At 37.5% G+C, this 10,602-nt stretch overlaps 1 protein-coding gene across 1 annotated transcript; it reads right to left on the reverse strand.

Moving 5' to 3' along the window:
- Positions 1–663: 663 nt before the first annotated feature.
- On the reverse strand, positions 664–10,024 carry LOC117304880 (Y' element ATP-dependent helicase YJL225C-like). The gene is made up of 6 exons (XM_033789519.1): positions 9,749–10,024; positions 3,866–4,360; positions 2,832–2,882; positions 2,448–2,564; positions 1,503–1,584; positions 664–992 (listed from the first exon to the last, which is right to left on the reverse strand). Exons 1-6 carry the CDS (start codon positions 9,834–9,836, stop codon positions 752–754), a joined length of 1,074 nt encoding a protein of 357 aa, XP_033645410.1. The 5' UTR covers positions 9,837–10,024; the 3' UTR covers positions 664–751.
- Between the last annotated feature and the right edge of the window lie 578 nt (positions 10,025–10,602).

Here is a 10,602-nt window from a genome sequence, read left to right on the forward strand (position 1 = left end):
TTTGCCGTTTCTGTCTTTCTTTTTTCAAACAGAAACTGATTGTTCTGACAAACATATTTATTGAGTCATGCAAGAAGCGAGAAATGTAAGAAAAAAGAAAACAAAAAACTACACTTTACAAAAATCACCCAAGAATGAAAAAGCTAAATTCGTTTTCTAGGGGCTCAGTCGTTGTAGTCAGTTAGAAAAGCGCCCTCTACTTAGATAGAGTTCAGATATTTTTTATTTCAGCTTTTTTGTCTTTGCGGATATAAACACATTTGAATAGCGTATAAATATATTGCTTTGACATCATTATTTTGTGCGAAAATTTGAACAAAAAGTGTGCACCATGCAGCCTCTCCTTTAAACACATGTTTATTTTTTTGAATTTGGATATATATCTAGAAATTATTTTGTATGGTAATCACAAGTATGCTTAGCTAAAACAGGTTACCAGCCAAAGTTATGGATATATATGTCATTTTTGCTTGTTTCTTCTGAAATAAAGCCTTATAATATTGGCACAGTTCAAAGAGCTGCTCAAGATATCTGCTTAGCAGAAACGAGCAGGATAGGAGACCAGCAAAAAAAATGTAGAGCTGCTTCAGCTTTCTGCTTAAGCAGAAACGAGCAGGATACCAGTCAAACAATTGAAGAGCTGCTTAGCAGAAGTTAGCGGGATACCAGTCACAAATATTGTACAAAGGTCATGGAAATTTGGCTGGTAACCTTATTCTGCTAAGCATTAATTTGTTGTAGTTAGTAGTCTTCAGAGAGGCGTGAGTTCTTCCTCCAGGCCCTCTGGATTTTTAAGACCCTCCGGGTTAATATTCATCGTGTCTCTACCATTCGTAGACGTTACATCCAGTCGTAAATCTCTCATACTACACTCAATGTCCGTATCGTCGGCTATGTCCCCGTGTTCGTACGCGGTGTTCTGATACCCGACGTGTGTGCTGCTGTTCTTAACGGATGGTGTTAGTCTATATGTGGAGACACTTTTCTTCAGCCTGATTGAGGAAAGAATCACGAGAAAGGATTAGTAAGTGATTCGTGTTTTTGTTCCAGATGAGGACTGCCAGGGGGCAGAAAAGGCAAAGGCAGTGTCCGAAACGGCGCCTTCGGCTACAGCTGCGGCTAGATCAGTGCGTCTGTCAGTGTTGAAGAAAAGGCAGACGTGCGAGATTTAGCCGTAGCTATCTGTAGCCGAAGTCGCCGTTTCAGACACGGGAATTCCGTTCCTGGTGACTGCAGTAAATGGTAAATGTAAACAAGCGTCCTTTGATCTCGAATTCATTTCACGGGGAGATTCACAGTCAAATCCTACCATAATAAAAAACCAAAGGTATGCTGGTATGCGGATAAAGACAGACTGGGGACCAGTCTAGTCCCAGCCAAAAATACAAAAATAATAACCGAATATTCATAGATGGGCAGCCAATGCGGCCGGTCGATAGAGGGCGACATAGTGTTGCCCTTTTCCCTTCTTTGATATTTATTTATTTATTTATTTGCCTTACCTTATTCGCGTATATGTAGCGATGAATATCATGATAACGAGAAGGAATAACAGTAAAGTGAAGATGACGATCGGAATGATAACTGATAACAAGAGAAGCAGAAAAAACACAATAATTTTAGTATTTGTTTACATTTGTTTTATTCAGTAATCACGGCCGTAATTGAAAAGTCATAATCATCAACGTTGTCTTTCAAGCCTACAGCCAAAGCCATAGTTAACAAAAATAGCCATGCCAAGCCACTAATCGGACGAACACATTTCTAAGTGACACGTTGCCTGAACTGAACATCTGACGTCACAATTCGAAGTTCGAACTACGTTAGAGATCTGCCCGCATTAATTTCACACGGAGATTCGCAGTCAATACCTACGCACATGTATACAATGTGTATAACAAATGCAAGCTGATGAATGCAGACGACCGAAAGTACAGCTACCAAAAAACACTCAGACCAATTAAAACACAGATTTGGAGAGCTTACGTCACTGCACAATATTTATCCAATGAAGTCATTGTATCTATTGAAATCACCGGTTCGGTAATTAACCAATACCGGTGTTAGGGGACCAGTCTAAGTGAGACGTCACTCATTGTTTCCGTGTATGGCACGCGTGCCGACCAGCTGTGAGTCAACTCACCAACAGCGGGCGCCATTCATGTATTCGTGTATATACGGCTGGTAGGCCCTACACTAGTACTTTTTGGGGGAGAACTTTGAAAAAAGTCACATGTGCATGAAGAAAAGGGGAAATGAGAAGGGAAATGCATACATGAGTCACAAATTAAAGACAACGTGTAAAAAACTAGTGACGTTTTCTAAACAAACTGAACGAGACACTCTCCTGACCAAAGGCTATAGCTTAAGATTGGCAACAGAAGTTAAGAATCTTATTTCATTACTCTTTAAAGTGGCTGAAATTTAAAAACTCTCAAATATGTTACCTGTGCGGGTTTGATCCAGTCTGTATATAATTTGTTCAGGATCAGTGACGTTGGGTGATAATGTGCTGCTCGTGTTAAAGTGGTCCACCTCAGTAATATTGCTAGTAATAAAAACATCTGTAAAACAAACAAAGGGAGAGAACAAAGTGGGTTTTTTTTCTATTATTATAGGGCCTTTATATAATATTTGTGTATCAGAGCTTACTGATCGAAACGTTGGGTTTCGAACACCGGATCTAATCAGCCAAAATAAAATCTCTTTTTCAAATCAGCCGTTGAGCCGCACTTTGAAATTTTGACACATGGGACAACTCGACTTGCCCTGGTTTGAACCTCTTTACACCCCTTCCTCCATATGAGCCTCGGAAAAACTTGGGGATTTACCTGTGAATGACGTCACGTTCACCAACGCCGTCCTGAGATCTGTAGCAGCGTCTATCGAATGAAATAATGGCAATACAAAACGTTGGATAAAGCTTTTTGAGAACAGAATCACTCCGACGTATTGCGAAAATGTAAAACGATAAAAAGTTGTTATGCCTCTGAATTTGAATCAGAGAAGTGTCACCGCGTAACGCTTCTCAGATTGTTTGTTCCTATTATTGGGAGTAGACCTATTATTCATGCGGGGACATCTGCTCTGGATTTTTCGGCCGTTACTCGAAAATGCGATCACTTTTTGAATTAAAATGTTCACATGTCAGTTTTAAGTTATACGCCTACATCTGTACGATTAAAACAACCAAAGGGTTTCAAAACCAAAGGTAAAACTTCCCATTGAAAATAAGAAATTTTCATCATGAACGAAATACAACTTAAAGACACTGGACACTTTTAGATTGTCAAAGACCAGTCTTCTCACCATTATGCATAAAATATCAAACCTGTGAAAATTTGAGCTCAATTGGTCGTCGAAGTTGCGAGATAATATATGAAAGAAAAAACACCCTTGTCACACGGATTTGTGTTCTTTCAGATGCTTGATTTCGAGACCTCAAGTTCTAAATCTGAGGTCTCGAAATCAAATTCGTGGAAAATTACTTCTTTCTCGAAAACTACTCCACTTCAGAGGGAGCCGTTTCTCACAATGTTTTATAAAATTAATTACCAAGTAAGGTTTATGCTAATAATTATTTTGAGTAATTACCAATAGTGTCCACTGCCTTTAACTCCAAGTACATTGAAACCAATAAATTATACTCCTTGCTCAATTTGTTGATTGTAAAAAAATATTTTAAATAAAACATTGGAATTAGTTACTTGGGTAAGCCTGTATTGAATAATTCCAGGGTTTAATCCGTCGAATTACAATAGTTAATATCCCTTTAAAATCACGAGGTCAGAACAAGTATAAGTAACTTAAATAATTGTCGATAAAAATGAGACCTTTTTCATCCAACTGATTACTATCAGCTTACCCGTAACACTCGTTGTTATTGGTGCATCTGTAACTTGATTTGTCACTGAATCTGTGACAGCATCTGTCACTTGATTTGTCACTGAATCTGTGACAGCATCTGTCACTGGATTTGTCACTGTATCTGTGACAGCACCTGTCACTGGATTTGTACCTGCATCTGTGACAGCATCTGCCACTGGATTTGTCCCTGCGTCTGTGACATTATCTGTCACTGCTTCTGTCATTGCACCTGTTACTGCATTCGTCACTGCACCAGTGGCCGCATTTGTCACTACCTCTGTCACTGGATTCGTCAGTTCATTAACTGGGTTTGTCAATGTGATTGTGCCTGCATTTGTCACTGCATTTGTAGCTGCTTGTGTCACTGCATCTGTCGTTGCGATTGTGACTTCATTTGTCACTGCATTTGTAGCTGCTTGCTGTGTCACTGCATTTGTCGTTTCGACTGTGACTGAATTTGTTGGCGTGTCAGTTACTCCAGATGTTGTAGGGTCTGTCAAATTAAAAATACAAAATACATATAAAATATGTGTATTTTAGTTTACGGCAATTTAACATAAGATTATAACCATTATCAAACAGGTCCAAGCTCGTATGTGCAGAATGGTGATTAGTATACAAAAAGTGGAAGGGGCCCAACATGGGGGAAACGTGAAACATTAGGATAGTAACTATCCATCAGAGGATAGTCATATCAAAACATGAGAGATTGCGTACTGATTCTGGATTCGAACCAAATACCACGGATATGTAAGTAACATAAATGACGACTGTGCCAATTTGTTATCACCGGTTTGTTTCCTTTGACTACAGGGTCATGTTTTGCATGAACAACGTCTCCTCGCACAATAGCCATCGTTAAACAGCTGCGCATTATGATTAAATTTTGATATTTTTTTAACAGGTTCTTTACGGCGAAAATATTATTTGTTTTTCTTGTTTATAGTATAATACTTAAACATTTATTATAGTCAATAACAAAACATTAATAATCCTGTTGGGGGGGGGGGGCAAGTATTAAACCAACGCCCATATCCGTCGCAAAATAAAGGTTAAGGAAAGTATTAAATTGCCCTCTCATGTTACGCTCCCAGCGGTGTTTCACATGATATACGGTGCATATAGTTGGTTGTGAAATAACACACCAATGAAATGGAATCCCCGTCAAACTTGTTATCTCAACAAACACTGGCCGCATAATGAGTTCGGGGTAAAGTTCCTAATCGAGCTGGTTAAGCACAAAATTGTGCATACACATTAAGCCATGACTATCTTTTAAAATTTGAACTACGATTCCAGTAATTTACTGCAAGAATCTTGAGAAATTGGATTTCAGCAAACTCGGGCGGTGCAGGGACTAAAGGGTTAAACTTACAGGGTTTGAAGATAATGACAGATGGAAAGCTTCCCTTCGAATATTACTAAGGTCGTGTAGTTTTTGAGAAATTAGTAAAACAAGTCACAAAATCATTTTGGTCTCATGAGACCAAAACTATTTTAGCATGTAAAATCCCCTTAACCAGTTATGATAATATACCAAAACCATAGCATAACTGGTTAATACGTTTTTACATACTTTAACTGAGACGAAAATTATTACTTTTACTCATTTCTCAAAAACTACAGCACCTCAGTAAGTAACATTTCAAGGGAAGCTTTCTACTATCATAATCTTCAAACTGTGTAAGTTTAATGTAAATCTGTGGACATTGTGTTTTTTGTTAGGAAAAAGTACATAGACCTTTTAAACCTAGGTCCCGAGTGGACTCCACAAAGAGAATAAGACTAGTCTTATCTCGTCTTAATGGGGGACTTTGGAATGCTAGGTGGCAGCAGACGTACCAGGTAAATTTCCATTGTCTACGTAGTTCTGAGCATGCGCACATACCAAGAACAATAGATTTTACCTGGTAAGTCTGCTGCCACCAAGCGTCCCAAAAGTCTCCCATTGGGGCTAGCCTTAAGTTTTTAATAATTCCTATTGAGCTGTGCCTAAGCTATAAAAAAACTTGAGAAATCGACCCATGTGTGTCCAACTTAATTACGAAAGGTGTCAGGGGCCTTTAAAATTTTATAAACGAGATACAGCTGGATGGCACTTATGAAGCTCCGTAGGATAAAACAAAACAGCTTGTACCAAAGGTGAGAAAAATACAGGGATGTCTCAGTGCAGTATACCTACATCCAAAATAATATAACATGAGGAAAATAAAGTCATTTTAGATGACACTGAAGTCACTCGATGTATTAAATAAAACAAGAGAAATCTCGAGTTTTAATTAAAGATTCATTGTCGGTATCTGCAATCGTCGGGACGTTTATGCCCACCGTCCCCCGTTCGTCCTTCGGGACCGACTCGACTAATAATAATAATAGTAATACGTTCTGCTTCTTCCTGGACCCTAGTGTTGTTAGATAAACCATACTGTCAAGGACTTCAGCTTTGCAATAAAATCTACCGGGGACTCCGGAAAGAAGAGGGGGAAAACACCATCTATTTGTCCTTCAAATTCTGTATTATTAAAATTCGGTTAGCTGTAAAAACGCTGTGTCGTGAGCATTGGGGAGTGGTGTCCTGCTGAATGCATGCAATATTTAGATTTATTTGAATCATTATAGACTATATATATAATCTGACTTTTTGTTATCTTCTTTAGAAAAACAACATAATATCCGATCCGGGAAGAAGTTTTCAGCATGTTTTTTGCTGTTGGGGAAGATTGTCCCATGGGAAAAAGAGTATGTGGGTGTCAACTGATTGTAATTTTATTCATTAAAATACAAAGTGTATACTATTTTTATTATTTGAAATATAAATAGCAACAGGTTAGGCGAGTTGTCATTTAAAGTGAAATGTATAGCATTTTATGCATTTTTTTTATTTTTTTTTATAAAGTATTGAAATAATTATTAGCATAAAACCTTGCTTGGTAACGAGGAGCTGTTGGTAGTATAAATCATTGTGTGAAACGGTTCCCTCTGAAGTAACGTAGTTTTTCAGAAAGAGGTCTTTTTCTTACTCAAATGTTACAACGCTTCAGGCCTGAAGTCTTTTAATATTTTTTTAGCCATCTGAAAGCACACAAAATTTGTGCAACGATGTTTGTTTTTCTTTCATTATTCTCTTGCAGCTTTGATGACAAATTGAATCAACATTTTCACAGCTCTTTGTTATTTTATGCATATTTTGGGATACACATAGTGAGAATACTGGTTTTTGATTGTTACCAAATGTGTCCATCGGTCCCTTTTGGTTCCCAAACTTGCAACTTAAGTCCGATCATATTTGTGTTCAAGTTTTGCAAATAGTTATAGTTATAGTTATAGTTATAGTTATAGTTATAGTTATAGTTATAGTTATAGTTATAGTTATAGTTATAGTTATAGTTATAGTTATAGTTACATCAATATTCGGTTGTTTATTTGAACACCTTCAGAAGTTGGTTTATGCACTCGTGTTTCAATTGTATTGAAGACGACAAAAAGATGCATTTACACATGATTTGGGATGTTTATATAGAAAGACTAAGGCAATGAATAAGTTTTTTGTCCAAATAACTATTATTGTTGCTCCTGTGGGTAGATATAATAATAATAAATAATAATTAATCCCGATATCCCGACCCCAGGGATCTACGCCCTCGTGTGAACGTAAATTTAGCACAAAAAGTAGATGTGATCCCCTAGATGGTATTTTTCGTAATCGAGTGTGATTCCGATATATCGCTCATTCTGTGCAAAAAATTGTGTTCGGATTAAATTTGCTAACTATTATTTACCTATTTTTATTTCACAGGTGTAACAATTGAATATTGACAAATCCAGGAAATGGGTAATGTTTGGACCTTTTAGACATAGAGCAAATACTTTTTCTTTTTTTTTTTTTCGTTAAATACAGTGAACTTCAACGAGAATCCGCTAGTCGGTGATTTTGCACACGTTTGTATTGGGCCTAATTCAATCAGTTGCACTCTAGATAAGTGTTAAGGACGGTTTTGCCGGAATACTTGTCGTCATAACTTAGTGTTTTATTTCAACTGAGTGTTTTATTTCAACACAAAATGGGTATATGTAGACGAGTACAAAATCTCGATTATTAGCAACGGGGGTTGGACGCCGGTCGAATCGTGGAACACCCGAAGGACGTACAACGCCGAGCGGACGGCGCACTGCATTAACCTTTCTTGGTTACAAGTAATGGGGAGAGGTTGATAGTATAAAACATTGTGAGAAACGGCTCCCTCTGAAGTGACATAGTTTTCGAGAAAGATGTAATTTTCCACGAATTTGATTTCGAGACCTCAAGTTTAGAACTTGAGGTCTCGAAATCAACCGTGTGAGAAGGGTTATTTTTCTTTCATTATTATCTCACAACTTCGATGACCGATTTAGCTCAAATTTTCACAGGTTGGTTATTTTGTGCATTTGTTGAGATACACCAACTGTGAAGGCTAGTCTTTGGCAATTACCAATAGTGTCCACTGCCTTTAATACTGGTTTTACATAATAACTATGGAGGTATTTCCATCTCAGCACAACATAATAACCATGGCTCAATTTCCAGAAAGTACTGCTTAGGTAATATATTTGCTTAGCCAACAAATCAAATGAGTGGGCACCAGTTGCAGCAACGTAAAGTTATTGATTGTCAACTTCAGCAGAGGATCAAAGTTTTAGAGGCAATGAATAATAACAATTCCCCCTTCCACTGTAAAAAGCTTTGAGACCTGTAGTATTGTTGATGAGAGATGGATGCATTCATCAGCCAGCGGCTATATAAAAAATTATAAATAGTACACAAAAGTATAGGTCACGAAGCCAAAGCTTTATCACACAAGCAATCCGGTGGTCTTCCAAAAAACATCGTCTAGACTTAAGATGTATACATGTACACGTATTGTGATAAGTTATCGTGTACGTACACGATAAATCCAAACTTATCGTGTACGTACATGGTAAGTTTAGGGGATATCGTGCATGTACACTATACGCTATCGTGTACATGTACATACATGATAAATTCAAACTCACCGTGTACATACACGCATTATGTGCGTACACGTATCATGTACATATGTACCATGTACGTACACGTATCATGTACGTACCGATAACTTATTGTGTACGTACAAGATACATTTTCATATCATGTATGTACACAATAACTTATCGTGTACAATACGTATACGATAAGAGAGATTTGTCTATCCGTGGATGGCAGTAGGCTTATGCACATAACACAACTTCAGACGGAGATTAGTTCTTCGGATGATCGACACTGGGAGGAATTGTTGATGTGAATTCTAAGATTGAAACCTATATGCAATTTCCCAATTGTTAACTTTTTTATTTTTTCAAGACTTGGGCTCGATTTAAAAAAGATCGAGTTCAGATTGATCTTAACAGTGAATCACTTTTAACTGATAAGCGAAGCGTGAGCTCTTCAAGTGAAATCGACCCCTGACCTCACTGATAAACCTTGCAAGGCAAGTTCGGAATGCGGACAGAATTACACATGAACAAAAAATAGCCCAGTTGTTACTAGGTAGCAACAGGGTTTAAAACATAACATAATACTTGTTGTTGGTTGTTATGAATCTAAATTTTGTGAAACATTTTGTAAATAGTGGTTATTTCGAATATCATTGGAAAGAATGATAAAGATAGCACTTGAGAATTCAAAATACAATTTACAAACAATTTAGTCAAAACGCCAAACCGCAGAAGCATTGTAATGCATGCAGACAAAGGGACGAGACACACATTAACATAATGGAGGTTTTGTGAATACAGAGCACATGTAAATATATACACCAATGATAACAATACAAAATGTACCCACGACCTTATGATGGTTTAAAGAAAAATGTTATGTACCTACCTTGCGAAATGACGGGGAATGCTTGAAAATTTACTAGCACCACACTGACCAGCAGCGTCCAAATGCAATTTGAATGTCCATCCGCCATTGCATTGACTTACAGAGAACCCTCCGCGTGGTCGCGTGGCTCTTGCCGTGTTTTTGTCTGCAGTGACCCCGAGCAAATCGCAGAGCAGTCGGTATGGAGTCACGTCACGTGCGCTGCCTGCGTTGTATGTAATTAACTGCTATGCGCTTGTTGAGGAAATGAAAGAGAAGTCTTTGCAGCATGCAGACGAGCCGTTAGCGTTCTTAAAATGCTGCATCTCAAATTGAAGACCGTATAAATACCCAGTCGTTGTTTTCATTTTTGATGACTAGTATGGTTACCGGTGAGACTGATGGCGGCTCTGTTACAATGATACGTCTGGGTGTTTTCCCTTTTTTTTTTTTGCATTAGTGAGCCTCCGTAATCCTAGTTCGCATAATTGCAGGTAGGTATTTCGCGTGTAAATCAGCATGCAATGTGTTTCCCTTAGAGAGACGCATATAAACACGACTCCATAATATTTATTGTCAGATAAACATTTATGAGGATCATTTGAATAAAAGATCATTTTGAGCAAGGAGACAGCATGGAAACGAAACAAAAATGCATTCACGATTCTATGAAAACAATATTATGTTATATTTTGCATTTACAAATCATAGGCATATTTATATTACGTGCAGCGTTAAAAGTAAACATATAAAATAGGTAAAATTTGTATTTACAAAATGTAATTACTGTAAATATTCACAATTCATTGAAATTCTATCTTAGGAAAGATTAGTATTTTTCAGTTTTCTTTCGTCCAAACACTTAGTTTCCAATT

This window comes from Asterias rubens, chromosome 21, assembly GCF_902459465.1.
Source record: "Asterias rubens chromosome 21, eAstRub1.3, whole genome shotgun sequence".
Classification (NCBI taxonomy): Eukaryota; Metazoa; Echinodermata; class Asteroidea; order Forcipulatida; family Asteriidae; genus Asterias; species Asterias rubens.

Bases quoted from the DNA above. Each gene is read 5' to 3' on its own strand.
- LOC117304880 (XM_033789519.1), bottom strand. From the start codon at position 9,836: ATGGCGGATGGACATTCAAATTGCATTTGGACGCTGCTGGTCAGTGTG. The intron at 2,883-3,865 runs GTAAGCTGATAG...TTCATTCGATAG, and splicing joins AATAACAACGAGTGTTACGG to ACGCTGCTACAGATCTCAGG. The intron at 993-1,502 runs GTAAGGCAAATA...TTCCTCAATCAG, and splicing joins GCTACATATACGCGAATAAG to GCTGAAGAAAAGTGTCTCCA.